General features: G+C 32.9%; 1 protein-coding gene across 2 annotated transcripts in view; it reads left to right on the plus strand.

Moving 5' to 3' along the window:
- The window catches only part of LOC143053995 (fibrinogen-like protein A), a 31423-nt gene extending 11430 nt beyond the window's left edge, over positions 1-19993 (plus strand). For both annotated transcript variants that reach the window (XM_076226831.1, XM_076226832.1), the window contains exons 5-9: positions 8954-9013; positions 9336-9478; positions 17563-17659; positions 18990-19154; positions 19609-19993. In XM_076226831.1, coding sequence (XP_076082946.1) covers positions 8954-9013; positions 9336-9478; positions 17563-17659; positions 18990-19154; positions 19609-19823 — 680 coding nt within the window. In that variant the 3' untranslated portion in view covers positions 19824-19993. The remainder of the gene's footprint in view (positions 1-8953; positions 9014-9335; positions 9479-17562; positions 17660-18989; positions 19155-19608) is intronic.
- Positions 19994-20246: the final 253 nt, after the last annotated feature.

A 20246-nucleotide genomic window follows, 5' to 3' on the forward strand; every position in this document is an offset into this window, starting at 1 on the left:
CATCATGTTTATGTACAGTACTTTTCTGTACTTTTGGAAGGAAATTTGAAATTTTGAAAGAGAGAAAAATATACAAAAGGAACAATCAAACTCAAAGGTCGAAAACAAATTGACACATCAATGGCAAAAAACGAAAACCGATGAAAAGACGGTGAGAATACATTACACATAACATAACATAGAAAACTAAAACCCTAGCAACACGAACCCAACAAAAACCAGGAATGATCTCAGGTTTTCTAGAAGAGAAGTAGATTCTTCATTTCAGCCCCGAAGTATTTTTCAAATACATGAAATATGAAAGTTATAGTGCAATACAATTCATTTTATGAAAGCTAAGGAGCTAAGGTACAGCAATTTTGTAGTAAAAAAAGATGTGGTATAATTGCCAATGAGACAACTCGCCACAAGACAACAAATGACAGGAAAATATAAACTATTATAATAGATCACCTATATCTATGGATAAATGTTTACACACTTTTTTTACATGATTTTTACTATTTACTATAGGCGAGTGACATTTTCAGAAAAGACGTTTAGTTAGTGACTTTAATGCACCCACCTAACACACAGCTGAATTTTTTAAATGTTATAGTATATTATCTGAACTTCCTTTTTTTGGTCGGTCGTAAAAAATTCGTACGATAAATTTTTGTAAAAATTGAATTAAAATCGAAAAACAGTTCCAAATTGAAAAATGACCAACAGTGTTGAAGCGTGAAAAATTAACATGTAGCTTTATTTTCTGTTGTCACGATGCAAAAATTATGTACGTTTAACATGTCAATTTATAAAAAAAATACTTTTCAAAATTAAAAGAAGTAATTTTTGCGAAAAAAAAAACAGATTTTTGGATTTTTTTATAAAAATGGTGCCAATTTTCATTTTTTTCTTAGATATTTTCGGCTTGAAACCCAAACTTATGATGTTTGTATTAATCAAAAGTTCATTTCTTGTTTAATAAATTTCGTTATCACTGTATTTTTCTTTTACATAATCCCTCTTTTCAATCAAATTTCCGAAATCGCGTTCTTTGTTAATTTCCCTCAAGTTAACGGACATAAACGCTTCGGAAAGGATTATGAATAACCATGAAGGCAATTTTTTTGGTACAAATATTACGCAAAGTATAACAAAAAATTAAAAGGACCATAGAAGCTGAGAGGTAAACGTTTTTTCTTGGTAGAAAACCAATATCTTATTATTCTCAGTCAATTTGTACTTACAAAAGGCAGATATTATGAATAACTATTGAAAATTACTTCTTTCTCAATTGGATCAGTGCACGTTTTAGTTTGCTCTAAAAGTACTCAGAAATGTTTCAAATCTGATATTTTCCCCATGAACTTGAACGTGAGATATGTCCAACTTTTAAATTTCCAACCGTTTTAACCATAGCATACGGTAGACTTATTTATGGTGCAAATTTGGTCAGTATTTTAGAGGAAGCATAGTGTATGTGCTAGGGACACGTCAAGAACCTGTATGTCGACATGCTATAAATACTTTAATAAATGGGGATATCTATTCATTCAGTTGACAAATTTTGAATTCTTCGTAGATATTTGAAATACAATAATTGCTCTACCTCAGGCGTATATATTACCTAAGCCGTATTTTAAATAGGATTACGTGTTTTTAGATATTCTTCGAAGTTTTACTCGGTTCGAGCGTCACCGATGAGTCTTATGTTGGCTTTTTTGTAGTTTTGAGCATCAATCAAGCATTTGGGTATCTAATTAAAATTTTATAGCTTTATATTATACAGTGTAGGCTATTGCTTCTATGCAATGTTAGGCTATGTTTTAGGCCATACGATAAGCTGTTACAGTAGTTGCTGGTATACAGAGATTATAGTGTCCTTTTAATCATACTTAATCGTACCTGTCTTATAATATGATATCATCAGGCTCCTTATTCTAAATACGGATTAACAATTTAAGAGGAGTAATGTCAGAGGGTCAACGATGACCTGACACTTCGTTGTATTCTGTGTGCTGTTCACGAGTTCTATAACCAGTGGGAATTATGGTTGGCGATGCACCATGTTTATTGTGCATGTATAGTTTCTTTTATTAAATATATGTACCTTTACCAGCAGTGCATGCTCTTACAGGTTCTAACAGCTCATTATCTATCTTTGTTCCTATTAAAAAAAAACTCTCTTTTAACGCTTTTTAAATCATCAATAGATGGCGGGTCTATCACAAATTAAACAAAATTCAAATTGACACGTAGATCAGTGCTTCAAGAAAACTCTAAAGGGTCCAAAACCAAAAATAAGTTTGTATAAGTCTATTCAAGACGATTTGAGCAAGCTACATAATATCAGACTTCCAACCAAAAAGATTGCCATCGTGTCACGCCTACCACAAAGTGCATCATCATTCAAACGACATGTTTTGAAAGCTGTGAAACAAAGACATGGCGTCATAACAACGTATAATACGTATACGGCAGTAGGTTTACCCAAGTATGAGTACGCAGGACAAAAGTAGTCTTAATACGTCATACTTTCTTCAGAATTTGATAAATTTGTTCTTGTGAAAGAAAATATATCTGCATTAGGGAACTTGTGCATGTACTGAAATCATTGTAAACATCTGTTACACAGAATTATGTCAGTAACAGCGAAGTATCAGGAATTGTTCCAGTAAAGCAAAAGCTTCACAGGCTCAGTTTTAAAATATGAATTTTGACTGTCTTATATTGTTAAAAATCACAAAATTGAAAATTGCATTATTTGTAATAAATTAGATTTATTTCGTTTCTTTTAATAAAGAAATAGATTATTCACAGAAACTCCGTCAGAATGACAAACAAAAACTATATATAGGTTTAGCTGAACTATATCCCGCAAATTTATATTAGTTGATAACTACATATATCTATATTTATATAATATCTAAGTTTTGAATACTGGTAAGACATTAATGCTTGCATTTTTTACTGCACAAATGTGAGTAATAAAAAAATACGTTAAGAAATTAAAGTGTTTGTAAAGTATATAATCCCAAATGTTAAAATAAAGGTCACCGTGGGACCTTACTTTAGTTTGTAAATCACCGCATTCTAATTTTGCATCTGGGGTCAGTTTCACAACAAATCTTACGACTGAAGCTGGTCGTAAGTCATATAGTTCAGTTTACTTACGATAAATCTTGTCTTATGTTTTTTTTATGAAACCGACTTCTGTATCTGAATTTTGGTAAACCTTAACTTTGCAGCTCTATATGGTACGGGCAGGATTCCATGATGATTGGATCCATATCGCAGTAACCTCATTTTAGTTTATGACTATCCCCTATTATATGATATATATGCATACTTAGTTTGGAAAACCCAGGTTCAACGGTTCAAAAGATACGGACCGGACATATACCAGACAGGCACGAATCAAACAATGTTTGAAAACTTGACGACTCAAATGTCAATGTCAATGTCAAAATGAACTGATTTAATTTATGAAGAACCACTTGCCATCCCATAATACATCTCTGAACTAAGTGTGTTTTACATCAGTTCTATAGTTCAAAGCAATGCATTTTATATTTGAAATCATTGGTTTTTGGATGAACTGTATACCTACATATATGTATAATTCGACACGGGCCGCAAACAAGTGGGGACTGACGGACGGACAGACTTAAAATATGATTCATATTTAATATAATAGTTCTTGAAAAACTGGTCATTATCGTGATATATGGACTGCCCAGAGGACAGTGGTATTGACTAAGATAGTGATAATGACTGATAAATTCAAAATGCCTACAGCGAACTCGAGTAGTTGAACGATTTCTATGGCAAAGAGTGAAGACCAGTCGTAGTAATACTGCCATTCATTTTAGTGCAATTTTTCAGTATATAAATACTTAATCAAGTTACCTTTAATTTTATAATTAACGAAAACATATAATAAACAATTCAACAACTTAAATATAATATTTAAAACAGGAACATGTTTTATAAAAGGTACATCTCTTTAAACAGAGAAACCATGCCCCACCGGTCATTAACAGAGAAATCACGCCCAACGGTCATTATCAGACGAAAACCACGCCCCAACGGACATTATCAGACGGAAACCACGCCCCACCGGTCATTATCATGTAAAAGTTCGTTAACGACCGGTTTTCTGGTCCGTTTTTTTCTGTTAATGACCGATGGAATTTATTACTGAAGAATAATGAATGTCATGTGACCTTGACACGATTTGTAGGCTGTTAACAAACAGGAGACTATTGTCTATTTTTTACTCTCTTTATTGCGTTGTTTTCTCTCCCTTTTACTCATCCAATTACAAATATTTCATCATATTTTTTTTATTTTGCATGGCACACCATCAATTATAGTAAATATCAACCCATTTAAGGTTAAATATTTATTTTTATACGTCGTTTTTGTAGAAAGTACCGTTTTACCTATAGCAAAGTGAAAACGTCGAAATGACGTCAACTATCGCCAAACCATTAACGATATGCAACTAAGAATCAGAGAGACGTTATCATAGTATAGTGTAAAGGAAAATTTGTATTAACTATATTACCAGCTGCTTCAAATCAGACAATAATACTACAAAAGTGTTATTCTTTCAATTTTTTATGAATGACCTTTGACCCCAATTTAAAAAAAAATGCACCATATTTCACTTTTACGACCGGGAAAAATTGAATCTACACATGTTTTCCTTTCGAATGATATATAATATAGCTGTGTGTTAGATAGGTGCATTAAAAATATTTTTTAGGTCTGAATGTCACTCGCCTACTAGATCTCTTGATAGATATATGTAAACAGTTTGTAGAAAAGGTATCAATCCAATGGATTGAAAATTTACTTTTGACCACTATAAGGGAAATAGGTGACCCCCCTTTTTGCAATATGTTTTAGCAAATACATGCACGTTATTGTCATGGACACACCAACAAGAAATTATCTTTAACCATTCATTATTGAACTGGATATTAAATCTATGGTTAATACTGATCACATGCATATGCACATATATGACACAAACTTAATTTGTAAATAAGGAAAAGGAGGTGGTAACATTTATGTATATGTATATGTAACATAAGAACTAATCCGGTGAAACATCTCATTTTGTGGTGTCATTTACAAAAAAGCAATACAACCTACCATTGATATCATATCAGCTTCCTACTCTACCTTTTATACCCATTGAGGTTCTCTTTGCTGAGCTGTTGTAAATTTCTCATTCTGCTTATCCTGGTGTCGACGTGTCAGCCAATGCCTTACCAAGAATTTTCGGCGTCGTTCGCTGTCTGTGCCTTCGTGTTTGTCTTCTATGCTCTTTTCAAGCCCCGTCACAGCTGTTAAACTTTCTCTCTGGAGCTCTGACAACCTTGTCCACAAATCCAACGGCGTAATTTCCATGTAGATATCTTGTATCACCCCTAGTTTTTGGTGGGGTTCGTGTTGTTTATTCTTTAGTTTTCTATGTTGTGTCATGTGTACTATTGTTTGTCTGTTTGTCTTTTTCATTGTTAGCCATGGTGTTGTCAGTTTATTTTAGATTTATGAGTTTGACTGTCCCTTTGGTATATTTCGTCCCTCTTTTATAAATGTATCATTTAACTCAGACCCTCTGTGAACTACTGACTCTTACCAAATAAATGAAGAATGTGTCAATGGAACACAAATAATGTTCTCGCTTGCAAAGGGTCATTGCCAAAGAACGGTAACGATCACGCAACTCTAATTCGCACATAATCAGTTGTTTATGGTAATACGCATTGTCTATATGTTTCATACATTTGGTTGAGGCAATATAAAATTAGAGAACAGAAACGAGTTGTTGGGAGGTATATATACGTATGGACAGACAAGGGTATATAACACTAAATAACCCATTCGCTGTGGCGGGGCATTTCAAATTCGGACGTTTTCTTATACTGAAATTGTACATACCGTACCAATGCTCGACTATCCCATACGACCCCTTTACTATCAGGTCGATCGGGTCTTATCGAGATCGAGCTTAGATCAAGAAAAGTTATTTCGGTCTAGCTAGTCGAGTAAAGATCGTGTAGAGATTGTGTACTGGTCAGAATAATAGAATATGTAATCAATTAGTGGTCGGGTTGGACTCGTGATGAAGTCTTTAAGGAGTCGTGATATATCGAGCATAAGTCGTGCGCAGGTGGATAGCGGATGGGGGTATCGTTAAAGCTAGGTTCAGACTGCCGATCAGATCAAATTACGTGATTGGGAGACTGGTCTGACTCAATCGACAAGCATGCTCGGGATAGTCTACTTTGCTCTTCATCTACCCGAGACTTTTTGACATGTCAAAAACATTCAAGTAAGGATCGAGAAGAACTTCAGTCGATAAGAGATCGAGAAATCGTCGAGTGACGGTCGAATTGATCGGGCAAGGATCGTGTAGAGATCGAGTTTGGTCGGAATACAAAATTTTTACCGATCGGTACTCGATCATTTCGACCTTTGCTCGACTAATGTCCGATCATTTCCAGAGTAACTCGAAAAAATGCCCGATCGCTTTCAGATCACTGCGACTTCTATATTTATTGTATCCCAGACCAATTCGACCAATACCCGATCCCTTCGTGACCACATTCGACCACTCTTCGATCTCTTCTCGGCCATACACGAGCACACAGGACTGCTACACGATTCTCTGAAAGTGTGCGCAGATCTGATTAACTCTCATAACTCTGCTTCCACAAACATATATTGACAACATTTTTTTTATTGTACAAAAAGTCCTCCATGTACAGTACGTGTTTTAACTTTTGCAAGGAGAGGTAACATTTTAAAAGAGAAGCAAAAGACACCAAAGGACAAATCAAACTCAAAGGTCGAAAACAAACCGACACAGTCATGTCGAAAAATGTTAACCAACGAGAAGACAAACAGCAGTTCACATAACACAGACAACTAAAAACTTAGCAAAACGTAACCAAACAAAACCTGGAGAGATCTCAGATGTTCCAAAATGGAAGAAAATCCTGCAATTTTGGTACCGGCGCATTTTTCAAATATGAAAGTAAATATGCAATAACATTTATTATTATTGAAAAATCCGCCGGTGCCAAAACTACAGGATTTTCTTCCCTTCCGGATCACCTGAGATCTTCCCAGATTTTGTTGGGTTACGTGTTGCTATGTGCATGCGTTTTTGACATTAAAACAGGGTCAGCAAACTCTGATTAAACGATGCATTTGTTTCTGCTTCTGTAACGTTTGATAAACAATAACAAACGGCACACAACAATTTCCAAACTTTTGTGAGAAAAAAATACACTCTTGATCTCTTGATAGATACATTTGTCAAGTTGTAAAAAGTTTCAGAAAAGGTATCACTACAGGGGATTAAAATTGTACTTTGGGTAAAATTTTGCGGAAATATGTGACATCTTTGCCCTCGTTTTAAATATTTTTTAGCAAATACATGCAGGTTGTTGCCATACCGCAAAAAGAAAATGAATATATTTAACCCTTCAACTACTGGATATCAAATCTATCAAGAATACTGATTACATACATTTGTACTTATGCACAATATATGACGCAAACGGTGTGCTTTATTTGTAAGATAGCAAGGACAAGGGGTGGTAAAGTTTATGTATATTGCTGTCTATCATAAGTACTCATCCAGAGACAAATCTCATTTTGTGGTGTCATTTCCCAAAAAAGAGCAATACAACTATCATAACATATCAGTGTCCTCTTTGTTGACTTAGTGAAAGTCTCTCATACTGCCCACACAGTGGTCATCATGTCAACCACTGCCTCACCTAGATTTCGTGGCGCCCGTTGCTTTCTACATCATCTTCTATGCACACTTCATGCTCCGTCACAGCTATTAACCTGTCTCTCTGAGCTCTTATCACTTTGCCCAAAAATCCAACTGCTATTTTTCTATGTAGATATTTTAAGTGTATGATTTTACCCGGACCTTCTACTGAATATAACCGAATTAACGGAGTGTGTGTCCAGCTAGCATATATAACATTATAAAGGGTCATAACGCAAGAACGGCCACCCAAATTCGCATTTGAACTGTGTTTTATGGTAATAAGAATTGTGTTTCATCAAATTCGGTAGAGGCAAAATAAAATTAGAGAACGGAAACTAATATTGTTGAGACGTACGTACGGACAAGGGTTACACTTTTAATATACCCACTCCGAAGCGGCGGGGTATAAAAATTTCGGAAAAAATGTGCATCCTGGTCGAGATCAGGTTGAGATCGTGAATAGTTGATTTGGTCTAGATAGTCGAGTAAAGATTGTGTAAAGATCGTAAACTGATCGGAATTATCGAAGTATTCATTTTGTTGTCGGGATGAAGTCGTGATGGAGTCATTAAAGAGTCGTGAATGGTCGAGTTAAGGTCGTGTACAGACGGATGGCGGTCGGGTAGAAGTTTTGATCAAACTGTATTCGAAAATCAAAGTCTAACCGCTTTATGAGAGAATATTTTAATAGTGGACCAATTAATGATCAAAGATTTATCTCATCTGCCTACGATCAGTTGAATGTGGTATAAACAAATTCTCTAGGATGGTAAATACTCAAGGACTCTTTGTCTTCATTTCAAAACTTTCTCATAACATTTCATTGCATATAAGAAAATAATCATCACAGGAAGTACACCAATCAATCTTTTAACCCTTTTTCATGCACACAAGCTTTGGTAACCATGTAACCTTAAGTTTCTCCACGTTTCACCACATAAAAAATAATGGTGTTTTTGACACACCAAACATATACATGATATGTTGATGACAATGACGGCAACGAAATGTATGACTTATTTTCTTCTAGGGAATGTTTTAACGACAATTTGTGTATGCAACAGATATTACGTACTATGATTTGGTAGTATTACACCAACAGTTGTTAAATCATAGTTAATATATATATAACTAAACATATATATATATATATATATTATACAGAATCAGATGATAAAGAGCTAGTCTCGAAAATACTGAGTTTGATGAAACGTGATGCAAAAGGCAAGTGTTATAATGTTTTGATGTATCCACAATTAAATTGAATGGATATAACTTACATATTTCATCAATGTATGCATGCGCAAAGAATGAACCCTTTTTTTAATTTTTAAGAGGTATTTGATAGGGTAGTGCAACATTTCTATTGTTAAGCAATATAAATAGTCTGGTAAATAATTAGTAAATTACAAATGATTTCACATGAAAAAAATATTTGAACTACATTACACTTTTAAATGTCATAAGAGTCAGGTTATATGGCTATCGAGAAATACATATCAAATGATTTACACATTAAAACGTTACTATAATTATTATTATGCAGGAATATGTGAAAACGAAAACGAAAATGCAAGGGACTGTACAGACCTTCAGAAATATGATTTTAATTTAGTGTCTGGTGTATACAAAATATATCCCAAACAAAACGTGTATTGTGAAATGACAACAGATAGGGGAGGTTGGACTGTGAGTATCAATCAGTTATAATAGAATTAAAGTGTTTTCTTAAACATGTTAAATACGGATCCTGCTTTATAAAGACCTTATATTTCATAATTTTTTTTTACACAAGTAACACATTCAATCAATGTTTGTCTTATATAACTGCTATCATATTTAAATTGTCGAAATTGCAATCTGTACTCATGTCGCGTTTTTTTTTTCTAATTATCTTTAGCGACTTGAACAGATTAGTATTTCTTAATAACACGAATGTGGTCAAATAATAAGCAGGAACTGCAAACCCTGCTGGGGAATATGCGTTAATCTACCGTGTTTTGGTTGTTGATTCTCTGTTTTGTACAGCATATACACATATTTTTTTGCGTGTGTATACTGGTATGACGATGTTGTTGTCTGAAGACATTTGATTTCAAGACAATATAACTTGTGTTCATGTGAATGGATCTCTGTGAAATAGATTTGTACCATAATATTCCATACCATAAAGGAAAGTTGGGATTGATTCGGAAGTAATGACTTAACTTTTCAGACCTTATGGGGCTTAAACAAATAAGGATTTTCTGGTTTCCAAACAATGTATTATTGTATGGATCTCTATGACATTTTACCCCAAGGTTGCAAAGTAAAAAAAAGATAGATGGAAATCAACGAATTAATTTAAGTGTTGTCCAAATTGTGTATGAAAAAGAGGCCAAAACAAGAATGTATCTTGTTTCAGGAAGGACAATGCTCTTTGTATAATTCGGGAGTGATTTGGGTGATAATGGTTCAAACTTTCTAGGTTTTGTTATACATTAGGTTGTTACTTTTCCCAATTGAATGTTTTCATATTTTTCATGTCGGGCTTTAACAGCCGACAACGTGGTATTAGTTTTCTCATTTTTGAAGGTCGTATGATTGCCTACAATTGCTTACACCCGCTTCATTTGAACTTTGGTGAATATTCATCGCATTGGCAATCATACCCATCTACAATTTTTTTGGAGAAATAAGGGACATCAAAATAATAATTTCTGATTTCCAAACAATGAATTGAGTTAATTCCAAATTTCCCTTAGAACAGGGTTTCATATAAAAAAGTAAGATTTGGATTGATTTTTATACGACCGCAAACACATTCTGTGATCGTATAATGCTAGGATGTCAACGTAGTCGGTAGCATCTGTGTCGGCGGCGTCCAAAGACATATTTACTTTCCAGACAATAACTTTAATTTCAGTTAATTGATCTCTATAAACTTCAAAAGGTTAAATACCACAAAAGCAAGGTTGGGATAGTTGGGTTTTTTTTGTGTTTTGTTTGGGGTGGAGGGGGTTTAAGGTACTAACAGTTTAAGAATTAGGGGCCAAAAACAAACAACATTTTTCCGGTTTCTGGACATTAACTTATTAGTTAGTAAATGGATATCTTTTAGATTGTACCACAAGGTTACAAATCACGAAGGGAGGGCTTAGATTGAGTTGTGGGGTAAGTGCCTTAAACGTTCAGGAGTTGGGGGCCAAAAAGAAGCATTTTTCTAGTTTCCAGACAATAGTTTGTGTTTAAATGTATGGATCTCTCTTCAATTGTACTACAAGGTGCTATACCACAAAGTGAAGGTTGTGTTAAGGTTACATATTTTTTTTAATGTGTTTTTTCATAAACATTTTCCATTTTTCTATGATTATTTTTTATTTATACTTAAAAGCAACAAATACTGATAAAGTGGGCCATACACACCAAACAGGATGTGTAAATTATATATATAAGATTAAGTAAGTATTGTACAAAAGCAAGAAATCTTTTATTGCACAGTAATATGTAATAGCACAATATTGCGCATTAACACATTATTGTGCAAATGCACAGTATAGCGCAAAAGCAAGAAATGTTAAATTTCTCAGTATTGCATAATAGCACAATATTACACAAGCGCACATGATTTAGCAATAACAAGAAATCTTCAATTGTACAGTACTGTGTGATAGCAAGAAATCTTCAATTGCACAGTATTGCGCTAGCAAGAAATCTTCAATTGCACAGTACTGTGTGATAGCAAGAAATCTTTAATTGCACAGTATTGCGCGCTAGCGAGAAAGTCTTGCACAATTTATATTTTTTTTTGGTGTTTTTTTAACATGCCGAATCTTACCATGTTGTTTGATTTTGGATATAAGCCTAAACTAAAGAAATTAAATGTCCCATATTTTGTTTTATCAATTTCATCAGTATCTTATTCACAGTCTTGAATTATATTGTTTCTCCAATAACCTGAATCTAACCGTGTATTGAAATTTTGGATTTTTTGGCCCCGTATTTCAGTAGGTCTACATTGGGGTCCAAAGGATCCAAAATAAACCCTTTTTTTTTTTTATCAAATATTGATTTACTGGTGTTGTATAATATGATAAATATATCCGTGTAATAGTATTTAGATCTTGAATGTTTGGCCCTGTTTTTTTTTTAATTCTTCAACATTGATGTCCATCGGATCCAACATTTACTATTATGGTTTCATCAGAGATTGAATCATTTGGGTTAGATGATGTCCCGAATCGAACCATCCATTTTAATCTTAAATATTTTAACAGTTTTTAAATTGGTCGACATTAAGGTCCAACGTGTACAAAATTAAAATCAATTTATTGTTTCCTTGATATGCTGAATCTAATCGTACATGTAGATTTGTTTTGATTCACATTTAGGTCAAAAGTTCTGCGTTCGATTAATAAATAAGGAATATAACTGATTCTTTGATATGCTGAATCTTACCATACCTGATTTAGGAGATTGATTTTGTTCCTTGGTGTCGCGTGCCTAGCAGAGACACATTTTTAAATTTCAAAGTTTTTTGTTTAACACAGCAAGGGTTCTAACCCACGATCTCTTGCACTCGTTTCAAACATTATCCCTGATCCACGAGACCATGGAGTTAACACGTGCTGTAAATTCATGACCATATGTGTATAGGCCGGGTAAATATACGACGAACGCTCTGATAGATTATTTTACTGTTAATTGAATAAGGTATAAAATTAGGCGTTTTTTGTTTAAATTAAGGAATAACAGTACTGTAGTTGAAGAGTTGCCACCGTCAATTGTAGATTTGACTGTCGCAAATGCAGTTTTACTGGCGACGCGTAGCGGAGACAGTAAAACGGAGATTTGCGACCGTCAAATCAAAATTGACGGTGGCAACTCTTCAACTACAGTACTGTTATTCCGATTCTAATGCATTACAAAAAGAAAAAATACGATAAAACTTGAAAAAATGCCTAAATTTGTCAAATAAAAAAAAATCCGCGAAACTTCATGAATGATTTTGGCACAAAGACGTCATGGTTAAACGTGACGTCATACAAATGAAAACTTACAAACTGGAGGTTATTACGTTACCTGTACGCTTCAAATTCGGATAAAATTACATTAAAACGACGAATTCGAAGTAGGTGTTGTTTTATTTTCGATTATATAGTAGTAATCGAACATTTGTTGATTCATCAATTCAAAATGGCGGGTCCCTCCTTAGTTACGCCTGGTCAACTGTGGATTTGACGGCAACTTTTAGCCAATGAAAAAAATTGTTACATCCAAATTGCATTATAATTTGATTTTGACTTATTTAATCATATGGTGATCATAATTAGTAGATTTCAAGACAAAATGAATCTGTTTCACTAGTTAAAACTACTCAAATGTAATTAAAGCATTTTACAAAATTCATTATTGACCATTTACTAAGGCATAACATTATTTCAGCTTTTGAAAATAACTTTTAAAAATCTAAATGAATAGTTTAACAAAAAGTCAGTTGTTTTAATAATAGACAGTTGGTAATTCGAATACTTTTTCCCCCTTTATTTTAACTTTATTCAAATCAACTTAGTTTTTAGTTATCAATAATTAGAATTTCACGGATTTTAGTCAGTACACTTGTGCAAATTTTGGCTCTTAGAACGAGTACAGTATGTTCCTGGGAAGAAAATCTAAATCTATTTCATAATGCATATTTGGTCTAAATCTTGAAATTCAGACTGTTAATAAACGTATATATGCCCTTAAGTTATGGTCCTAGGACTCATATGGTACGAAACATAACCACAAATAAAATACCGTTATGTGTGCCAGTATCAGGTCCCACTATGAGCAAGATGAGTTAATGTTGTCTTGCCAAAAGGCAGCCTTTTTGAAATTACATTCTATAAATCTATTTTTTTAATGATTTCGTTATTCTTATACAATATTCAAAACAATGTCTTTTTTTGGTTAAATCCTCCCCCCCCCTTTTTCCAATAAAAATTAACAGTCAGTCCCCTTCTACCTTAAATAAAAAGTAAAACAAATTAAAAAAATATGTCTATTTACCATACAAAAAATGACTGATGATAAAAAAAACAACTTAATGCTGATTTGAAAATAATCTGTGGTGATAATTTTCTTCCGGGTTTACAAAGATTCATTTTTTTTAGACATTAACGCGGTAGTGTTAGAGCGCACCTTTTTATTGTAATAACATTAACGGTACTAATTTTCCTGCACCAGATACGCATTTCGACAATACATGTCTCTTTAATGATGCTCGTGGCCAATATATTTGAAATCCAAAATTTATGTAAAAGAAGAGCTATAATCCAAAAGGTCAAAAAAGTATAGCAAAATACGTGAAAGGAATCAGAGCTTTGCATTAGGGAGATACATTCCTTAATTTATAATAATTTCTAATATTTTGTAACAGCAAATTTTAATAACACAAAAAATCGGTATTTTCATGCCAGTACCGAAGTACTGGCTAATAGGCTCGTTATACCCTCGGGAATTAACACTCCACCAGCAGAGGTATCTACCCAGTGGTAGTAATAACAGTAACGGTACCAATTTTCCTGCACCAAAAGCGCATTTCGACAATACATGTCTCTTCAATGATGCTCGTGGCCAATATATTTGAAATCCAAAATTTATATAAAAGAAGAAGAGCTATAATCCAAAAGGTCAAAAAAGTATAGCAAAATACGTGAAAGGAATCAGAGCTTTGCATTAGGGAGATACATTCCTTAATTTATAATAATTTCTAACATTTTGTAAAAGCAAATTTTAATAACACAAACAATTCGTATTTTCATGCCAGTACCGAAGTACTGGCTACTAGGCTCGTTATACCCTCGGGAACTAACATTCCACCAGCATAGGTATCTACCAAGTGGTAGTAATAACATTAACGGTACCAATTTTCTGCACCAGATGCGCATTTCGACAATACACGTCCCTTCAGTGATGCTCGTGGCAAAAATATTTGAAATTCAAAATTTATATAAAAGATGACGAGCTATAATCCAAAAGTTCCAAAAAGTATAGCCAAATCCCTGAAAGGAATCAGAGCCTTGTATGAGGGAGATACATTCCTTAATTTATAATAATTTCAAACATTTTGTAACAGCAAATTTTTATAACACAAAAAATCCGCATTTTCGTACTGGCTACTAGGCTGGTGATACCCTCGAGGACTAACAGTCCACCAGCAGAGGTGTATACCCAGTGTTAGTAATAACAGTAACGGTACCAATTTTCCTGCACCAGAAGCGCATTTCGACAATACATGTCTGTTCAGTGATGCTCGTGGCCAAAATATTTGAAATCCAAAGCTTACATAAAAGATGCAGAGCTATAATCCAAAAGGTAAAAAAAGTATAGCTAAATCCGTGAAAGGAATCAGAGCTTTGCATGAGGGAGATACATTCTTGTACCTAAGGTTAGGGACACTCGCAGTTGCAATCTTTAGTTGAAAGGACGGTTATATACCATTTACGGATTATTGTTGATTACTACAGACAACTCGGAAATTATAGTTAAATGAGATTAGTATAAAGTGGCTGCTATCCACTGTTTAAATTACCTTAACCAGTAGCTAACTTACCATACTTCATTTTGCTTTTGAGCAATTGAAAAATAGCAATGGGACAGTTTGTCACTGGATAAGATTATATATATCTTACTTTGGAACTCTCTAAGGATGTTGAATACGTAAACACGTGATGAGCTTAATGACGAAATGGGACCAAAACAATCAAATTGATCAAATGTCAACTTTGACAGAGAGACAGGCACATACAACTGAGGGGATATTATTCATCGGGGAGAAAAAAACCAAGCATTGGTATCGACCTAGTGCTGACATAGCTTTTATTATTATCAAAGCACAATAACATGCTATTAATTTACTGCGTACAATGCGCTTTTCTGAAAACGTACACAAAAATGGAGAAATAGTTTCATATTATGATGGTAAAATATTATAAAAGCAATTATTACGAATTAAGACGAAAAAGTCATGTTGTTCAGGTATTAATTTACTCGTTCATGTGCCTGAATTTGTTTTTGTAAGGAATTTGAGAAATATTTTTTTTTATGTAATTTTCGAAATAAGTGTACAGCATGTACTACGAAAATCGTAATCATAGAAATAAAAAGATGCGGTCTGATTGATAATGCAATAATTATCGACGTGAAACCAATAACGTCAATTTAAGTAACTACATATATAGACTACCGTTTGCCTTCAACAATGAGGAAATTATACATTAATTAATAATTTGGAAAAGACTTAACATAAAATTCAATCAAATTTAAACTGGTAAACCTGATTTATTTAAAAGTTATAACAAATAACAAATATGGCAGACAGGAACTTGTGACAACCAATAAATTTCAGGCTTCTTACGAACATGATGGTTGGCGATTAAACCTCGAAAGCCTTTCATTCTCTTGCTGTGTTGTGTGAAAGTACATACTATAAAAATCAATTGAAAATGGATGGACACAAATAACAAAAAAAAAAAAAAAAACAAACAACCTAGTTACCAAAAAATAGTATTCGTTTGGTGACATGCAGTTCGTAGAAAATTAATGAACAAAATCAAAAATGGCAGCCTAAACTATTCAGGATTTAGTTAGAATACGTCATGAACGGACCTGACAACACCTGTTTTAAATAATTATAGTTGAAATATATACAATTTTTTGTTAAGGGTTTTGGGTTTTAAATTCAGATTGATATAACATATTCTGATGTTTTTTCCAACTGGAAATAATTATTACTTTACCGTTAAGTTAATGACCATTTTTTTACATTGAATTTCCTGATAATTACTATTGTGTAAATGATAGATAAGTTATTATGCAATGGTTGATAAAATTTCAAACCCTTATCAATAAACGCTTTGAAACAAACGTATCAATCATTATATGTTTGTAGGCCTCGATATTCCTTACCAACAGAAAATCAATATCAATGCTTTAATATTCTTGAAAACAACTTCAAAATTGCAATACTATTACATTGAACTGGTAACCCCAGATGACAAACACATGCATCACTTTTTAGATGAAATATGAAAATAAATACAAATTATTGAAAATCTGAAAATATAGGAGACATTTCCAAAATTTAAATAAGATAATTGAAGCATGTTCTTTGTAATCAGTACATTAACAGTTTACAAACAAATATATATCAAATGCATTTCCCTTGTTTAGTCATTTTTTATACCAGCATTGTATCGATACCACTGCTGCTTCACTATATGTTGCAATGCGTATCATCTCCTCGTCTCCTCGTCAACTTTAAATGACACAAAACATAAGATGTTTTGAAGAGGTTTTCGAAATTACGTAAATAACTGCAAAATCTTTAGGTACACAATACACATATGTAATAAAACTACTATATTCAGTACTTAAACTTTTAGTCATAATAAGCGGAGTATCACACACTCAAACTTGGATTTTGTTTTACCATATATATATACAAAATTTTTAACATCATTTACTACTCATGAATATAAATTGTGCTTTCAATGTCTAATATAATTTAATATTTCAAACTAAATAAAAGACTGGAAGCAATTGTGAATACATATATAATAACATTTTGATTGAACAAGTCAAAACTATCTTTTTTATACTTAACGTTCATTCTTGTTTCGAGCGTGCTTCATACGTTTTTCATATAAACGTATGTTATAAGATAGTAGATAGATATTATGAAGTTGTGACATATAAGAATTTATTTCTGAAATGAGATAATAGAGAGGTGTTGTTGCTTTTTTTTTTAGATTATCCAGAGAAGAATAGATGGATCTGTGAATTTTCAGAGAACGTGGACAGATTACGAAAATGGATTTGGAAATTTAAATGGAGAATACTGGCTGGGTAAGTACAAAAGAGTAATGCCATTATTAAATAAAGACAACAGTAGTATACCGCTGTTAGAAATTGATAAATCAATTGTGAAAAAAAATCCGGGTTACAAATTAAAACTGAGGGTAACACATCAAATATAAGAGAAGAACAACGACACAACAGAACGCTAAAAAACAACACACACAGAAACGAAATATAAGATAACAATAGCCTTTTCCTGATAGGACATCATCAATATACCTGAAAGTAACATTAAGTTCAAAAGCGAGTTCAAAAACAAAATCGACCAGTAGGGGTGCACAATTAGTACCCATTGGAATACCGATTGTCTGATGAACACATCAATTCTAAAAATTCAACAAATGTATTGTCGATCCTAAAACCCAGTATTTTGATAATATCTTTGTTTATTGAGATGGTTAAGTCGATCTTTCAACTGAGCATGGACAATAGTAGTGTAAAACGTAGAAAAATCAAAAGTCTTTATGTTGCTACAAAATTGCAAAGCTTGTGATCGATGATTAAACAGTAGATCTTACAAATGTTTGATAATTCATATCTGGTTAACACCACCGGTAGAATATATCTCATCACCATATTTTTGAAGGCCATCTTTAACTGTATAACGTATAGTAATCAGTACTTTAGAAAAATGATTAGTCGAACATTTTAATGATCAAACTATGTATTGTTCTTAATATGGAGTTTTGTGAAGTTTTGGTTTCCAGTATAATGACGGTAAATTTTCTTCGTTTTCTCTGATGTTGAGAAGAAAGGAGAACAGATTTTTTTTTTTTTTAATGTCATCCTTGGTGAATGATGTTAAAGAATATTAAGTCATTGTTAGAAATGATAATCGAATAGTACGGTAGGAACTTCGTACCGTTCACAGACCCATAGATTCTCTAGGTTGTGTTTGCTATGTGAAGATATGTGATACTGCTAACTTCTTTCTCTTTTCCAAGAAAATGCTGTCATTAAGTCAGCCGCATAAGAATAAACAAATAAGTGGTCAAGAAGAGCACAGTTGGCGTTCAAGGGAATGTCAATTATTTGTTGAAAAACACGTCCTTAAAACGTTACAAATATGCTGTAAACATAGAAATCAGAATCTCGATAATGTCAGATTCAGATTTGTTTGTTTGTTTTAATAAGATTGATTTTCACTAATTATGATTTATCGATCATCGAATTCACATCAAATGTATGAGTGTATCAACACAAGGGTATATAATCCTTAATTTTCTAGAGTGAGCAATAACTGTATATATATGTACATTGATATAAACATGTGAATAATTATTCTAAAAATAACACAACTATTGTATATACAATATAGGAAACGAACACATTCACAGCTTGACATCAAGTGATAAATATGAACTCAGAATAGACCTAACAGACATGTCCAATACGGAAAAGTATGCTGTGTATAAAACATTTGTAGTTGGAGATGCTGCGTCTAAGTACCAACTAACTGTTGGGGATTATAGTGGAAATGCAGGTAGATAATAATACATATATATGTGTAACTTGATAATAGTACAAATTACTATATACAGTGAAGTATTGTTAGGTTTTGGCGTGATTTGATGCACAATATTATTCAACGTACAGTACTTTGAATGCATATGGTTAGGCTATCGACGAACAAAAGTATATCTGAATTTGACATGTTTGAGGTGGAAGTTATTGACTGATGCTAAAAATAAAATACCACTTTGAATTACCCAACTAAGATAAAATACACATAGAAATGATAGGGAAGACGAACTAAGACTCCATTTAAAATCAATAGAGAATAATAAAAAAATAAATTGCTAAAACAGAATTTTTTTTCATGATTGAAAGATATGAAAAAAATAAAAAGATATTTGTTTCTCTATATGTGAGTGGCAACAAACCCAATATCAGTGGTGGTGATTAATCAATAACATTTTTTTATTTTATTTATATAGGTGATCAAATGACTTATCATAATGGGATGAAGTTCTCAACTACTGACCAGGATAACGACCGAAATGGTGGTAACTGTGCAGCCTCCCGTGGGCCATGGTGGCATAACAGCTGTTATTACAGTGGTCTAAACAAGGAATTCAAAAGTCACCTGTACTGGAACTCTTTCAGTAGCAACTCAGCCAAAACGGCAGTTATGATGATAAGAAAACTATAATAGCTAATTTAAGTTGAAATCTGACTTTGAAAATATATCTATTTATTGATTAATGTGTTAGAAAGATAAACAAATATCTGAAATATTAACTACATTTTAGAGGAAGACATGTTGACAACTGTATGCTTAAACTCTCCCTCTTTAATATTATAGACTGTTGGTAAAAAGTTTGAGATTATCTTTGTTTTTACGTCAAGAAAAAGCAAATTGAAGTCAGTATATTTTTCAGTACGTTTGTAGTCTAATAAACATAATTGAAAAGACATATAGAGGTCAACATATGTTGATTTGACAGGTGTCTTTACAAATAAGATGTAAATAAATTAATAAAAAAAAACAACAAAATATGCCATCACTCTTCTAATGATCCCAAAAACAAAACATAGTCCTCACTATGAAAAAGGGAGAAATACTCATGATAGA

The sequence above is a fragment of the Mytilus galloprovincialis genome, chromosome 12 (genome assembly GCF_965363235.1).
Source record: "Mytilus galloprovincialis chromosome 12, xbMytGall1.hap1.1, whole genome shotgun sequence".
Classification (NCBI taxonomy): Eukaryota; Metazoa; Mollusca; class Bivalvia; order Mytilida; family Mytilidae; genus Mytilus; species Mytilus galloprovincialis.